The sequence below is a fragment of the Theropithecus gelada genome, chromosome 8 (assembly GCF_003255815.1).
Source record: "Theropithecus gelada isolate Dixy chromosome 8, Tgel_1.0, whole genome shotgun sequence".
Taxonomy (NCBI): domain Eukaryota; kingdom Metazoa; phylum Chordata; class Mammalia; order Primates; family Cercopithecidae; genus Theropithecus; species Theropithecus gelada.
Window position 1 is genome coordinate 142,955,374 of NC_037676.1, and position 16,901 is coordinate 142,972,274.

At 44.8% G+C, this 16,901-nt stretch overlaps 1 protein-coding gene across 50 annotated transcripts in view; it reads right to left on the bottom strand.

Moving 5' to 3' along the window:
* Nucleotides 1–16,901, bottom strand: part of PTK2 (protein tyrosine kinase 2) — a 358,952-nt gene that overhangs the window by 87,165 nt on the left and 254,886 nt on the right. For 49 of the 50 annotated variants that reach the window (XR_003120911.1, XM_025395124.1, XM_025395157.1 and 46 more), the window contains 2 exons: nucleotides 15,151–15,235; nucleotides 9,557–9,657 (listed from right to left, as the gene is read on the bottom strand). Coding sequence is in view for 49 of the 50 variants with exons in the window: in XM_025395124.1 (XP_025250909.1) it covers nucleotides 9,557–9,657; nucleotides 15,151–15,235 (186 nt within the window). In the remaining variant the exon portion in view is untranslated. Of the gene's footprint in view, nucleotides 1–9,556; nucleotides 9,658–14,972; nucleotides 15,236–16,901 lie in introns of all 50 variants that reach the window. The other variant, XM_025395172.1, reaches the window with a different exon arrangement.

Sequence of the window (16,901 nt, forward strand, 5' to 3'; positions counted from 1 at the left end):
ATTAGTTTTCGTATAAGGTGTAAGGAAGGGATCCAGTTTTAGCTTTCTACATATGGCTAGCTAGTTTTCTCAGCACCATTTATTAAATAGGGAATCCTTTCCCCATTTCTTGTTTTTGTCAGGTTTGTCAAAGATCAGATGGTTGTAGATGTGTGGTGTTATTTTTGAGGGCTCTGTTCTGTTCCATTGGTCTTTATCTCTGTTTTGGTACCAGTACCATGCTGTTTTGGTTACTGTAGCCTTGTAGTATAGTTTGAAGTCAGGTAGCATGATGCCTCCAGCTTTCTTTTGGCTTAGGATTGTCTTGCCAGTGCGGGCTCTTTTTTGCTTCCATATGAACTTTAAAGCAGTTTTTTCCAATTCTGTGAAGAAAGTCATTGGTAGCTTAATGGGGATGGCATTGAATCTATAAATTACCTTGGGTAGTATGGCCATTTTCATGATATTGATTCTTCCTATCCATGAGCATGGAATGTTCTTCCATTTGTTTGTTTCCTCTTTTATTTCGCTGAGCAATGGTTTGTAGTTCTCCTTGAAGAGGTCCTTCACATCCCTTGTAAGTTGGATTCCTACGTATTTTATTCTATTTGAAGCAATTGTGAATGGGAGTTCACTTATGATTTGGTTCTCTGTCTGTTATTGGTGTATAAGAATGCTTGTGATTTTGGCACATTGATTTTGTATTCTGAGACTTTGCTGAAGTTGCTTATCAGCTTAAGGATTTTTGGGCTGAGACGATGGGGTTTTCTAAATATACAATCATGTCATCATTTTTAAAAGAGTACAGCTGGGTGCGGTGGCTCACATCTGTAATCCCAGCACTTTCGGAGGCCAAGGCAGGCGGATCACTGGAGGTCAGGGGTTCGAGACCAGCCTGGCCAACATGGTGAAACCCTGTCTCCACTAAAAATACAAAAGTTAGCTGGGCATGGCGGCACGTGCCTGTAGTCCCAGATACTCAGGAGGCTAAGGCAAGAGAAGTGCTTGAACCTGGGAGGCGGAGGTTGTAATGGGCCAAGATCGTGCCATTGCACTCCAGCCCAGGTGACAGAGCGAGACTCTGTCTCAAAATAAAAGAAAAAAAAGAAAAAAGAAACGGTGATTTAAACGAGTTGGTTTAAAAGGTATTACCAGCCAGGTAATCCCAACACTTTGTGAAGCCAAGGTAGGAGAATCACTTGAGCCTAGGAGCTCAAGACCAGCCTAGGCAACATAGTGAAACCCCATCTCTATAAATAATTAAAAAATTAGCCGGGCATGGTGGCATGCACCTGTAGTCCCAGCAACTCAGGAAGTTGAGGGGGGAGGATTGCTTGAGCCCAGGAGTTCGAGGCTGCAGTGAGCTGTGATTATGCTACTACACTCCAGCCTGGGCAACAGAGGGAGAACTTGTCTCTCAAAGAAAAGATGCTACAAAGTGAATTCCCAAAAAGATTAAGGAAATGTTTAGATTTACCTAAATTTAGCATTAATTTACCCAAACTCCATTAAGATTGCTTCATCCTCAGATCAATGGGCTAGTTTTTTAGGCAATGGCACCAGAGAGAAAACAAAATAAAACAAAAACATTTGGCCATCTGCTGCTACCAGTCCTGATAAAGTACTTGGCTGGGAAAGAAATTGCTGCCAGTACTGCATAAGGGGATGCTTTGGGAATTTAATGATGAAGATATTTATACCCACATTCTTGGAACCAAAACCTAATGACATACATCCTGTCAGGCTTCTGAGCCCAAGCTAAGCCATCATATCCCCAGTGACCTGCACGTATACATCCAGATGGCCTGAAGCAACTGAAGATCCACAAAAGAAGTGAAAATAACCTTAACTGATGACATTCCACCATTGTGATTTGTTTCTGCCCCACCCTAACTGATCAATGTACTTTGTAATCTCCTCCACCCTTAAGAAGGTTCTTTAAAATCTCCCCTACCCTTAAGAAGGTTCTTTGTAATTCTCCCCACCCTTGAGAATATACTTTGTGAGATCCACCCCCGGTCCCCAAAACATTGCTCTTAACTCCACCACCTATCCCAAAACCTGTAAGAACTAATGATAATCCCACCACCCTTTGCTGACTCTCTTTTTGGACTCAGCCCGCCTGCACCCAGGTGAAATGAACAGCCTTGTTGCTCACACAAAGCCTGTTTGGTGGTCTCTTCACACGTACATGTGAGACATTTGGTGCCGAAACCTGGGACAGCGGGACTCCTTCGGGAGACCAGTCCCCTGTCCTCACCCTCACTCCGTGAAGAGATCCACCTACGACCTCGGGTCCTCTGACCAACCAGCCCAAGGAACACTTCACTGATTTTAAATTGGGGAAAGCGGCCTCTTTTTACTCTCTTCTCCAACCTCTCTCACTATCCCTCAACCTCTTTCTCCTTTCAATCTTGGTGCTACCCTTCAATCTCTCCCTTCTCTTAATTTCAATTCCTTTCATTTTCTGGTAGAGAGAAAGATGACACATTTTATCTGTGGGCCCAAAACTCCGGTGCCGATCACGAACTCGAGAAGGCACCCTTCCCTTGGTGTTTAATCATTGTGGGGATGCCTCTCTGATTATTCACTCACGTTCCATTGGTGTCTGATCTCCGTGGGGACATTTGCCTTGGTCATTCACCCACATTCCCTTGGTGGCAAGTCAATTGCGGGGACCCCTGCTTTGACTGCTCACCCACGTTGCAGCCCAGGGCTGCTCCCCACCCCTTCTCTCCGTGTCTCTACCCTTCTCTTTAAACTTGCCTCCTTCACTATGGGCAACCTTCTACCTTCCAGTCCCCCTTCTTCTCCCTTAACCTGTGTTCTCAAGAACTTAAAACCTTTTCAACTCTTGCCTGACCTAAAATCTAGTGTCTTATTTTCTTCTGCAACACTGCTTGGCCCCAGTACGAACTCAACAATTGTTATAAGTGGCCAGAAAATGGCACTTTTGATTTCTCCATCCCACGAGACCTAGATAACTTTTATCAAAAAATGGCAAATGGTCTGAGGTTCCTGACGTCCAGGCATTCTTTTACACTTTGGTCCCTCCCTAGTCTCTGCTCCTAATGCGACTTGTCCCAAATCTTTTTTCTTTCTCTCCTGTCTGTTCCTTTAGTCTCCACCCCAAGCTCCGAGTCCTTTGAATCCTTTTCTACAGACTCATCTGACCTCTCCCCTCCTCCCCAGGCTGCTCCTCACCAGGCCAAGCCAGGCCCCAATTCTTCCTCAGCCTCTGCTCTCCCACCCTATAATCCTTCTATCACCTCCCCTCCTCACACCTGGTCTGGCTTACAGTTTCGTTCCGTGACTAGCCCTCTCCCACCTGCCCAACAATTTCCTCTTACAGAGGTGGCTGGAGCTGAAGGCACAGTTAGGGTACATGTGCATTTCTCTCTATCGGACCTTTCCCTAATCAGCCAGCATTTAGGCTCTTTCTCATCAGACCCCACTAAATATATACAGGAAATCCAATATCTAACTCTGTCCTACAATTTAACCTGGAGTGACTTAAATGTCATCCTAACTTCTACCCTCTCCCCAGATGAATGGGAAAGAGTTTTCTTCTCTAGCCAAATCTCACGCTGATAACCACTGACTTCATGAGCCAGACTTGCAGGAAGGCATTAGAACTATCTAATGGAACTATCAGGCCAATTCCCCAGGTATAGCTAGGTGAGATTATATGTTTTCCTGCCTACTTGAAGGGCTTAAAAAGGCAGCTTATAAAGCTGTTAATTATGACAAACTTAAAGAAACTATCCAAGGTAAAGAACCCAGCCCAGTTCATGGCCCGTTTAGCAGCAAGTCTTAGACGTTTCACTGCCCTAGACCCAGAGGGGAATAGGGGAATAGAAGGCCACCTTACTCTTAATATGCATTTTATCACCCAGTGAACTCCCAACATTAGAAAAAGCTCCAAAACTTAAATTCTGGCCCTCAAACCCCACAACAGGACTTAATTAACCTCACCTTCAAGGTGTACAATAATAGAGAAAAGTTGCAATTACTTGCCTCTGCTGTGAGAGAAACCCCAGCCGTATCTCCAGCACACAAAAACTTCAAAACGCCTAAGCCACAGCAGTCAGGCGTTCCTTCAGGACTTCCTCCCCCAGGATCTTGCAAGTGCCGGAAATCTGGCCTCTGGGCCAAGGAATGCCCGCAGCCCGGGATTCTTCCTAAGCTGTGTCCCATCTGTGCGGGACCCCACTGGAGATTGGACTGTCCAACTGGCCCAAGGCTCTGTCTCCTTCTAAGATCTTCTCGCCTTAGTGGTTGAAGACTGACGCTTCCTGATAGCCTCAGAAGCCTCCTGGACCATCACTGACACGGAGCTTCGGATAACTCTCACAGTGGGAGGTAAGTCTGTCCCCTTCTTAATCAATACGGAGGCTACCTACTCCACATTACCCTCTTTTCAAGGGTCTGTCTCCTTTGCCTCCATAACTGTTGTGGATACTGATGCCCAGGCTTCTAAACCCCTTAAAACTCCCCAACTCTGGTGCCGACTTGGACAATATTCTTTTATGCACTCCTTTTTAGTTATCCCCACCTGCCCAGCTCCCTTATTAGGTCGAGACATTTTTACTAAATTATCTGCTTCCCTGACTATTATTCCTGGGCTATAGACACACTCGATGCCGCCTTTTGCCCCAGTTCAAAGCCTCCTTCACATCCTCTCCTTGTATCTTCCCACCTTAAACCACAAGTATAGGACGCCTCTACTCCCTCCTTGGCGATGGATCAGGTACCCCTTACCATCCCATTAAAATCTAATCACCCTTACCCCGCTCAATGCCAATATCCTATTCCACAGCATGCTTTAAAAGGATTAAAGCCTGTTATCACTCGCCTGTTACAGCACAGCCTTTTAAAGCCTGTAAACTTTCCTTATAATTCCCCCATTTTACCTGTCCAAAAACCAGACAAGCCTTACAGGTTAGTTCAGGATCTGCACCTTATCAAAAAAATTGTCTTGCCTATCCACCCCGTGGTGACAAAACCACATACTCTCCTATCCTCAATACCTCCCTCCACAACCCCTCCACAACCCAGTATTCTGTTCTGGATCTCAAACATGCTTTCTTTACTATTCCTTGCACTATTCTTTACTATTCCTTCATCCCAGCCTCTCTTTGCTTTCACTTGGACTGACCCTGACACCCATCAGGTTCAGCAAATTACCTGGGCTGTACTGCCGCAAGGCTTCAAGGACAGCCCCCATTACTTCAGTCAAGACCAAATTTCTTCCTCATCCATTACCTATCTCAACATAATTCTGCATGAAAATACACGTGCTCTCCCTGCTGATCATGTCCGGCTCATCTCCCAAACCCCAACCCCTTCTACAAAACAACAACTCCTTTCCTTCCTGGGCACGGTAGGATACTTTCGCCTTTAGATACCTGCTTTTGCCATCCTAACAAAACCATTATATAAACTCACAAAACCAAACCTCGCTGACCCCACAGATCCTAAATCCTTTTGCTACTCCTCTTTCTGTTCCTTAAAAACAGCCCTAGAAGCTGCCCGCACACTAGCTCTCCCTAACTCATCCCAACCCTTTTCATTACACACAGCCAAAGTGCAGGGCTGTGTGGTCGGAGTTCTTACACAAGAGACAGGACCACGCCCTGTAGCCTTTCTGTCCAAACGACTTGACCTTACTGTTTTAGCCTAGCCCTCATGTCTGTGTGTGGTGGCTGCTGCTGTCCTAATACTTTTAGAGGCCCTCAAAATCACAAACTATGCTCAACTCACTCTCTACAGTTCTTATAACCTGCAAAATCTATTTTCTTCCTCCCACCTGACACATATACTTTCTGCTCTCCAGCTCCTTCAGCTGTATTCACTCTTTGTTGAGTCTCCCACAGTTACCACTGTTCCTGGCCCGGACTTCAATCCAGCCTCCCACATTATTCCTGATACCACACCTGACCCTCACGACTGTATCTCTCTGATCCACCTGACATTCACTCCATTTCCTTCTTTCCTGTTCCTCCTTCTTTCCTGATCACACTTGGTTTATTTATGGCAGTTCCACCAGGCCTAATTGCCACATACCAGCAAAGGCAGGCTATGCTATAGTATTTTCCACATCTATCATTGAAATTACCTCTTTGCCCCACTCCACTACCTCTCAGCCCTGCTCCACTACCTCTCAGCAAGCTGAACTCATTGTCTTAACTTGAGCCCTCACTCTTGCAAAGGAATTACACGTCAATATTTATACTGACTCTAAATGTGTCTTCCATATCCTGCACCACCATGCTGTTATATGGGCTGAAAGAGGTTTCCTTACTACACAAGGGTCCTCCATCATTAATGCCTCTTTAATAAAAACTCTTCTCAAGGCCGCTTTACTTCCAAAGGAAGCTGGAGTCTTACACTGCAAGGGCCGTCAAAAGGCATCAGATCCCATCGCTCAGGGCAACGCTTATGCTGATAAGGTAGCTAAAAAAGCAGCTGCATTCCAACTCCTATCCCTCACAGCAGTTTTTCTCCTCATCTGGTCACTCCCACCTACTCCCCCACTGAAACTTCCACCTATCAATCTCATCCCACACAAGGCAAATGGTTCTTGGATCAAGGAAAATATCTCTTTCCAGCCTCACAGGCCCATTCTATTCTGTTGTCATTTCATAACCTCTTCCATGTAGGTTATAAGCCGCTAGCCCATCTCTTAGCACCTCTCATTTCCTTGCAATCGTGGAAACTTATCCTCAAGGAAATCACTTCTCAGTGTTCCATCTGCTATTCTACTACCACCCCTCAGGGATTTTTCATGCCCCCTCCCTTTCCTACACACCAAGCTTGGGGATTTGCCCCTGCCCAGGACTGGCAAATTGACTTTACTCACATGCCCTGAGTCAGGAAACTAAAATACCTCTTGGTCTGGGTAGACACTTTCACTGGATAGGTAGAGGCCTTTCCCACAGGGTCTGAGAAGGCCACTGCGGTCATTTCCTCCCTTCTGACAGACATAATTCCTCGGTTTGGCCTTCCCACCTCAGTTTCTCAGGCTCTTGGTATTTAGTGGCTCCTGGTTTTACCTCAAATCACCACCCTTAAGTCTCTCTTGAAGTGGACAGAAAGAAGATCTTCAGTGGCAAGGGACCCTCCAATACTCCCACCCTGATGAAGTTCTATTCTTTACTTTTATACTCACTCTTATTCTCATTCCTATTCTTATGCCACTCTCTACCTCTCCCTAGTTACCTCCAACATACTATTAATCTCACCCACTCTCCTCACTGCCTCCAATCCTTCTCTAGCAAAGAATTGTTGGCTATGCATTTCCCTTTCTTCCTGTTTTTACAGTCATCCCCACTCTACAGGCCGACTGGGCTACCTCTCCCGTCTCCCTGCACCTCAGAACCTCCTTTAAAAATCCTCATCTTTACCCGCCTGAGGAACTTCTTTACTTTCTAGACAGTTTTGGTAAGAACTCCCCAGACATTTCACACCAACAAGCTGCCACACTTCTCTGCATCTACCTATGGCACCTTTCTCCTTATGTCAATTCCACGCCCCCCATATTTGGACCCCTAACCACACAAACAACTATCCCCGTTGCCACTCCTTTATGCATCTCCCGACAACAGCCTCCTGGAATCCCTTTAGGCAACCTTCCACTGTCCAAATGTTCCTTTTTATCTCCAGAACCCAGCCACACACATTACCAAACAGATGGGAGCATTCCAACTTCGCATTACAGATAAGCCCTCTATCATTACTGACAAACTCAAAAACACTGGCAGTCACTATTGTTTAGGAAGACACTTACCCTGCATCTCACTCCATCCTTGGTTACCCTCCCCCAGCTTGTCTGAATCTCCTCCTAGCCCCTCCTCTTGCTTGCTTATACCCAGCCCCATGAATGGCAGTGAAAGGTTACTTGTAGACACTATGAGCTTTCTCATACACCATGAAAACCGAACCCCTCCCTCTATGCAGTTGCACCATCAGTCCCCATTACAACCTCTAACAGCTGTTGCCCTTGCTGGAGCTCTAGGATTTGGGGTGCAGGACTCCTCTGTCAGGACACCCTCTCACCTTTTCACTTTACATTTCCAGTTCTGCCTGGCACAAGGTCTCTTCTCTTTATGTGGCTCTTCCACCTACATGTGCCTACCTGCCAACTGGACGGGCACATGTACTTTAGTCTTCCTTACCACCAAAATCCAGTTTGCAGATGGGAACGAACAACTGCCTGTTCCCCTCGTGATATCAACACAACGAAAAAGAGTCATCCCACTAATCCTTTTACTTGTGGGTCTAGGACTTTCTGCCTCCACTATTGCACTCGGAACTGGAATAGCAGGCATCTCAACCGCTGCCACAACATTCCACAGCCCCTCTAATGACTTCTCTGCTAGCGTTACAGATATCTCACAAACTTTGTCTGTTCTTCAAGCCCAGGTTGACTCTTTAGCTGCAGTTGTCCTCCAGAACCGCTGAGGCCTTGATTTACTCACTGCTGAAAAAGGAGGACTTTGTATATTTTTAAATGAAGAGTGTTATTTTTACCTAAATCAATTTGGCCTTGCATATGACAACATAAAAAAACTCAAGGATAGAGCCCAAAAACTCGCCAATCAAGCAAACAATAACGTTGAACTCCCTTGGATACTCTCTAATTGGATGTCCTAGGTGCTCCCAATTCTTAGTCCTTTAATACCTATTTTTCTCCTTCTTTTATTCGGACCTTGTGTCTTTCGTTTAGTTTCTCAATTCATACAAAACCGCATCGAGGCCATCACCAATAATTCTACACGACAAACGCTCCTTCTAACAACCCCACAATGTCACCCCTTACCCCAAAATCTTTCTTCAGTTGAATCTCTCCCACTGTAGGTTCCCACGCTGCCCCTAATTCCACTTGAAGCAGCCCTGAGAAACATTGCCCATTATCTCTCCATACCACCCCCAAAAATTTTCGCCGCCCCAACACTTTACCACTGTTCTATTTTCTTATTAATATATGAAAACAGGAATGTCAGGCCTCTGAGCCCAAGCTAAGCCATCATATCCCCAGTGACCTGCACATATATATCCAGATGGCCTGAAGCAACTGAAGATCCACAAAAGAAGTGAAAATAACCTTAACTGATGACATTCCACCATTGTGATTTGTTTCTGCCCCATCCTAACTGATCAATGTACTTTGTAATCTCCTCCACCCTTAAGAAGGTTCTTTAAAATCTCCCCTACCCTTAAGAAGGTTCTTTGTAATTCTCCCCACCCTTGAGAATGTACTTTGTGAGATCCACCCCCGGTCCCCAAAACATTGCTCTTAACTCCACCACCTATCCCAAAACCTGTAAGAACTAATGATAATCCCACCACCCTTTGCTGACTCTCTTTTTGGACTCAGCCCGCCTGCACCCAGGTGAAATAAACAGCCTTGTTGCTCACACAAAGCCTATTTGGTGGTCTCTTCACACGCACACGAGACACATCCTAAATCAGAACTCTCCTGAAAATCCAAGATATAAACTGTTTATATTTCCCTTTCTTAAGCAAAAGATATCAAACACTGAGTCCAGAAGGTAAGGTTTGGGGATCACAGTACCTCTCCAAGTGTGCACAGCTCCATGATTATCCAGACAGGATTCTCTGTGATGACTCCAATCAGCTTCACAATATGAGGATGGTCAAACTGACGCATTGTTACTAGGGAAAAAAGTTCTCCATAGTTATTCTTTTTTTTTTTTTAGATGGAGTCTCGCTCTGTCATCAGGCTGGAGTGCAGTGGCTCAATCTTGGTTCATTGCAACCTCCGCCTCCTGGGTTCAAGTGATTCTCCTGCCTCAGCCTCCTGAGTAGCTGGGACTACAGGCGCCTGCCACCATGCCCAGCTAATTTTTTGTATTTTTAGTAGAGATGGGGTTTCACCATGTTGGCCAGGATGGTCTCGATCTCTTGACCTCGTGATCCACCCACCTTGGCCTCCCAAAGTGCTGGGATTACAGGCGTGAGCCACCGCGCCCGGCCTAGTTATACTTCTGAAAACTCTCTTCAGCTTTCCTGAAGACTAATTCAATTAAGACATAAGGCTGGCAATAGGGGAACTTTAAACTCAATTCCACAGGTCAGTTCAGCTCAAAAAAGGGCATAAATTGGCACAAAAAGGTATGTCCTACTATTGAGGTGTAAGATAACCACTGTTAAGAAAAACTCTTCTTTCCTTCTGCATATATGGCAGGGGGGAAGAAGAAGAATGAAGGAAGGGGAGGAGGAGGAAGAGGAGGGGGAGAGGAGGAGGAGGAATAGGAGGGGGAAGAGGAGGAATAGGAGGGGGAAGAGGAGGAGGAGGAAGAGGAGAAGGAGGAAGAGGAGGGGGAAGAGGAGGAGGAGGAAGAAGAGGAGGAAGAGGGGGAAGAGGAGAAGGGGGAAGAGAAGGAGGAAGAGGAGGGGGAAGGGGAGGTGGAAGAGGTGGAGGAGGAAGAGGAGGGGGAAGAGGAGGAGGAGGAAAGGGAGGGGGAGAAAGAGAAGGGGAGGGGAAGAGAAGGAAGGGAAGGAGAAGGAAGGGAAGGAGGAGGAAGGGGAGGAGGAGGAAGGGGAGGAGGAGGAAGGGGAGGAGGAGGAAGGAGAAGAGAAAGAAGGGGAGAAGAAGGAAGAGGAGGAAGAGGAAGGGGAGGAAAAGGAAGGAGAAGAGAAAGAAGGGGAGAAGAAGGAAGGGGAGAAGGAGGAAGGGGAGAAGGAGGAAGGGCAGAAGGAGGAAGGGGAGAAGGAGGAAGGGGAGGAGGATGATGGGGAGGAAGGAAGGAGGAGGAGGAAGAGGAGGAGAAGAAAGAAGAAGAGGACCATTTCTTTTTTCCTATGGACAGATCTGACCTTGGGCTAGATTCCTAGGTTTTCCTCTAGAAATCTGATAAGTAGGAGTGTGTAATTCATTTAGTAAGCAACCATCTTTACAGTAAAAATCACTCTTGACTGGTAAATTGCTGGGGGAGGAAGTGAAATGGGACTAAAAATACCTGGTGGAAAGCTGTAGCTAGAAGCTGCCCTGAGTGTGGAGACTATGGTAACTGGGTGTGTTCCTTGCAAAATCCTGGAAGCACAACCCATGGGGCACTCACAAAAGATTTCTATCTTGGACATAAATTGTTCCTGCATCCACCACTGTGGTCTTGTCCTCTTAAATTTAAATGGTTGCTTTCAGGGCCCTAAAAAAGATTTTCCGCTGGGCATGGTGGCTCACGCCTGTAATCCCAGCACTTTGTCAGGCCAAGGTGGGCGGATCACCTGAGGTCAGGAGTTTGAGACCAGCCTGGCCAACACGGTGAAACCCCATTTTTACTAAAAATACAAAATTAGCTGGGTGTGGTGGTGTGCGCCTGTAGCCCCAGCTACTCAGGAGGCTGAGGCAGAAGACTCACTTGAGCCTGGGAGGTAGATATTGCAGTGAGCCGGGATTGTGCCACTGCATTCCATCCAGCCTGGGCGATAGACTGAGATTCCGTCTTAAAAAAAAAAAAAAAGTTTCCAGGACAGCCGTGAGGACTTTCACATGAGAGAAATGCCAGCTGCTGCCTTTCTGGCATACTTTGTTTATGTAGTACTCTCAGGAGTGTCTGATGCCAAATGTGGGCTATGGCAGTAACATGAGTTTGACTGCCTAATTGAGCCAAGATGACCAAGAGGGCACTGCATAGAGACATACACATCTGTGTGTGGACATGTATGTTAAGGTGTATGCATTTATAATTTCTAATGTCAGGGCTAAGGTTACTTGCACAGTATCCTAGGATTAGTAAGACACAGGACAGAATTCACAGAACTATAGGATCTCAAAACTGGAAGTGATTTTGAAGGTGACGTGGTCCAGTGGGTCCAAAAACACCTGATTTCACGACTATAAAAATGGGGAAAAATAATTCTGATGCCAAGCAAGGAAATTAGAATAACAGAAGTAATTTTAAAAATATGATCAACATGTAATATTGCCAACATGTTACAGAGCAGCTGGTATTGATCATTGTGAGGAAAAATTGTACAAAACTTTGAAATGGGCAAAACAATATTAGTGGGTGTTCTATCTAGCTCACTTATGTGTTTTACAAGTTTTCTCTCATATTCCAAGAACAGGACCTGGCAGTTTTTTTCAACAAACACCACCAACAAAAACCCATATAATGTAAACACCCAGCATATAATCCAAAACATATAATTAAATCTCACCTTGACACATTCAGTTCATTGCTTATACCGTGATATTTCTGGATAAATATTCAGGCACCCAGCATATTTACTACAACTCTACTTTCAATTTAATATAAGTAACTATTTAACATTTGGTTTTACATTATTCTCACATATAATTATCAAGCCTTTCATATTTCCTCAGAAGTAATTATTAGAAATACAAACCAGCACAAGGCTAAGAGTCTTGTGGCCACTAGGAAACTCTATCCAAACTGAACTAAAAATCAACACATAGAATAGTTTACCTTATTATATACCAATCTGGGGCAGAAAGCTAAGGCCCAGGGGCTGCCATCTGCTTTTGTAAATAAAGTTTTACTGGAACATATTCTTGTTCATTCTTTTCTGTCCTGTCTATGGATGTACAATGACAGAGCTGAATACTTGGGACAGAGGCTGCATGATCTGCAGAACCTAAAATATGTACTACATGGCCCTTTAAAGAAAAAGCTTAACTATTCCTGATCGAGGCCATATTTTCTCTCTTATACATAGCCTGGTAAAGCCCTACAGAAGTTTAGATGCAGTGCATCTATCATATTTCCCTGAAATAACTGCTGAGTAACCCTCTCGAAGACAAAAACATTAGCCCGACTTGATTACTCCTATAAAACGATGTAACTGATTTTTGTAATGACAATTCCAAGGTCCTACAAAATCACAACACAGTAATTGTTCAGAATTTTAGGAAGAGATAACCAATTTTTAAAATTTGCATTTTTGAAAATATAAAATGCACAAGAATACCAGCAAAGGTAAGGCAGACATGGTGTTGGGTGATGATGACTGATGTGGTCTGTTTTCTTGGCCTAGGTGCTATGTAGAAATGAACTAGTCAAGACAGAAGTCACTGGCCAGGCCTTCTCTTGTATCTTAAGTCAAAGATTTAGGAATAGGATTAAGGATGTACTGAGACTTAATTAATGTAGTCACCACATGGCTTACTCTATGAATTATAATTTATTGGACTGTTATGTGGTAAATATTTACAACGGAAAGCAGAAGGCATTCATTTGATGCACACATAATGAAGGACACCAGAATGACAAACATCTACCAGGTGTTCTCTAGGTGTCAAGCACTGTACAGGGCACTGAGTATGGAGTGGTGAGCAAAACAAACATGGTCTTTACCCCCAGGGAGCTTAAGGCCTTAGAGGACGAGAGGAAGAGACAGACAATAATCATTTGTAAACAATGTAGCTTTAATTAGGAATCATTAGGAAGAAAAATATCGTAGTCTTGTGTGACAAAAAATACTAAGGGAAGACTTTAAATATGGTGGTCAGAAAAAGGTTCTCTATTGGAGGTAATGTTTAAGCTGGGGCCTGAAGCATGACAAGAGGCAAACCATAGGAAAGGAGGAAGAGGAAAATCATCGCTTGAGGGCAGGTAAGGAAGAGCTTGATGTGTATAAGATCCTTGCTCTTGAAGAGCTTACATTTGGGAAAGAAGACCTATTCATGCAGAGCTCACTCAAGCTAGCTTCTTCAGAGGAGGCACAAACCAAGAGTCGGAGGAATGGAGGTGGAGAAAATTATTTTTAAGGGCTGGGCACAGTGGCTCATGCCTGTAATCCCAGCTCCCTGGGAGGCTGATGCAGGCAGAGCCTAGAACTTTAGAACATCCTGGGAAACAGCAAAAACCCATCTCTCCAAAAAAAAAAAAAAAAATTAGCTGGATATGGTGGCGTGCATCTGTAGTGCCAGGTATCTGCAGCCCTGAGATGAGAGGATCCCTTGAGTCCAGAAGGTGACACAGCGAGACCCGAGAGAGACTCTGCCTCAAAAAAAAAAGATAACTGTTTCTAGCTAAAGTTACCTGGGAAGCCATCAGAAGAGTCCTTTGCTGAGGTCTCTTCTTGTATGAAGTTTTCTCTTGTTTTGTTTTTTGGAGACAGGGTCTCATTCAGTCACTTAGGCTGGAGTGCAATGGCGCGATCTTAGCTCACTGCGACACGGGCCTCCCAGGCTCAAGTGATCTTCCCATCTCAGCTTCCTAAGCAGCTGGGACTACAGGCATGTGCCAACTTGCCCAGCTAATTTTTTTAATTTTTAAATTTTTTCATAGAGACGGGGTTTCACCATGTTGCCCAGGCTGGTCTCAAACTCCTGGGCTTGAGTAATCCTCTCACCTCGGCCTCCCAAAGTACTGGGATTACAGGCGTGAGCCACCGCACCTGGCCTCTTTTTGGGAGATTTGTTCTTTTCCTTTCTTTCCTTCTTTTTTTTTTTTTTTTTGAGGCAGAGTTTGCTCTATTGCCCAAGCTGGAGTGCAGTGTTGCTATCTCGCCTCACTGCAACCTCCCTCTCTGGGGTTCAAGCTATTCTCCTGCCTCAGTCTCCTGAGTAGCTGGACTACAGCTGCATGCCACCACACACGGCTAACTTTTTGTAATTTTAGTAAAGACCGTTTCACCATGTTGGCCAGGCTGGTCTCGAACTTCTGACCTCAGATGATCTTCCTGCCTTGGCCTCCCTAAGTGCTGGGATTACAGGCGTGAGCCACCGCACCTGGCCTGGGTGATTTGTTCTGATTTTGTAGCAGGACAAGGGGAATGGTCATACAGCCCTATTCCTTCACTAGTCTATGAGCTCCATCAGGGCAGGGACTGCGTGTGTCATGCTCACCTCTACATTCCCAGAGTCTGGGCAGCATCAAGATTAGGATCGCTTATATATCTGCACCAATTCCAGTGCAAAGATGTGTAATGGCATAAGTACCAAAGTATAAAGGAAATGTACATCAATCTACCTTTATACATAAAACATGATGGTTTACCTGGAAAAATCTGTAGATAGGTGCTTATACAAATTTAGACATTAATTTGCAAGGCAAAATAATAAACATAGTTGTCTCCTAAAAGTCAAAACATCATTTTTCTTATTTCTTTAGATACAGTTTGGATTTCACAGATAGAAAATCAAATGGAGTTCCACAGAAATTTCTAGAAACTTACAGGCTTCTTGAAGAAATTTCTCTCTCACGCTGTCCGAAGTACAGTTTTTACATGTTTTAATTGCAACCGCCAAAGCTGGATTCTCCTGTGTTAGGGAAATTATAGAATCACACACACATGCAAAAAGGTTTGCTATATTAATCGATTCATGAAAAGCTGTCTGTTTTGCAACTATGTGGGTTATGGACCAGACAGAATCAGAAAGGCAAAATCTCAAGAATGAGAGGAATACTTAAAAACAGTATAAAATCCCCTGAGAAAAACGGTCATGCATGTGAAACATTACAGCAATTCATTTATTCATTCATCTACAAACATGCATTGAAGATACACCATGTGGCTGGTACTATTATAAGTGCTTGGGATACACTGGTGAACAGCAGAGGCAGCAGTCCCTGTACCTGTCAAGCTTACACTCCAGTGAGGAACACAGAGAATAAATAAGGAATTAATTACATAGTATGTTAGAAGGCAACTGCGTTACAGAAAAGGGAGAGAGCAGATCAGGATATGGAGACAGGGATGGAGGCTGCTGTATAAGGTGCACCTCACTGAGCAGATGAGACAAGAGCAAAAAACTGAAGGAGGGAGGAGAGGGAGCTGGCTAAGGAACAGCAGGGAATAGTGCATAGTGTGCTTAAGGGACATGAGCAAGCCAGTGAGGCTGGCACAGAGGGTGGAAGGTAGGAGGGTGAAGATAACAGAGTCAGAGAGGAACAAAGGGGCCAGACCACACAGGGTCTTCAAGGCCAGTAGAAAGATGTGGCTTTTACTCAAGTGAAATGGAGAGCCAAGGTAGGGTTTGGACATTGGAGTACCATGGCCTGACCCAAAATTTTGAAGGACCATTCTGCTGTGGTACTGAGAAATGGCTGCAGAGAGGCAAGTTTAGAGATACAGGGAGTTCTATGGGTGGCTACCAGAGTACCCCAGGTGACAGGTGATGGTGGCTTGGACAAACATGGTAGCAGTGGAGGTGGAGAGAAGGGCTGAGATTCTGGCTATACTCTGAAGCTAGGGCAAAGGTGGTTCATGATGCAGGTGTGAGAGAGTCAACTTCAGGTTTTTGACCAGAAAAACTGACAAGATGGAAGGGGAAGATCAGAAGCTCGGCTTGGGATGTAATAAGCTTGAGATGTCAGTAAGACAGCCAAGTCACACAGGTGAAGTGACCAGTAGGATACTGCGACTGGCGTTCAAGAGAGAAATCTGAACTGGACATAGAAATCCAGAAGTAGCCTAGCTCATCTGACTGGACGAAATCACCAAGAGGGATGAGAGAGGTCCAAGAACTGTGCTTTGAAGCTCTTCAACATGAAGAGGTCAGGGAGAAGAGCGGAAAATGTCAAAGGAGACTGAGAAGGGATGACCAGGAAGGTAGGAGACAAACCAAGAAAATGTGTTGCTCTGAAAGCCAAAAAGTCATTATGTACATTTATTACTGTCTTTAACATCATTTTATATATTATAATTATACATAACACAGAGATAATATTGTCATTTACGTAACTACTGTCTATTCTCCATCACTAAAATGTAAGTTTCAAGACAGCAGGTAACTTGCCTGTCCTCTGTGTCAAAAAATCCCCATTAGTATAGCTGATGCATATTATATGCTCAGTAAAGAATTGTAGAATTGCCGGGCGCGGTGGCTCAAGCCTGTAATCCCAGCACTTTGGGGGGCCGAGACGGGTGGATCACGAGGTCAGGAGATCGAGACCATCCTGGCTAACACGGTGAAACCCCGTCTC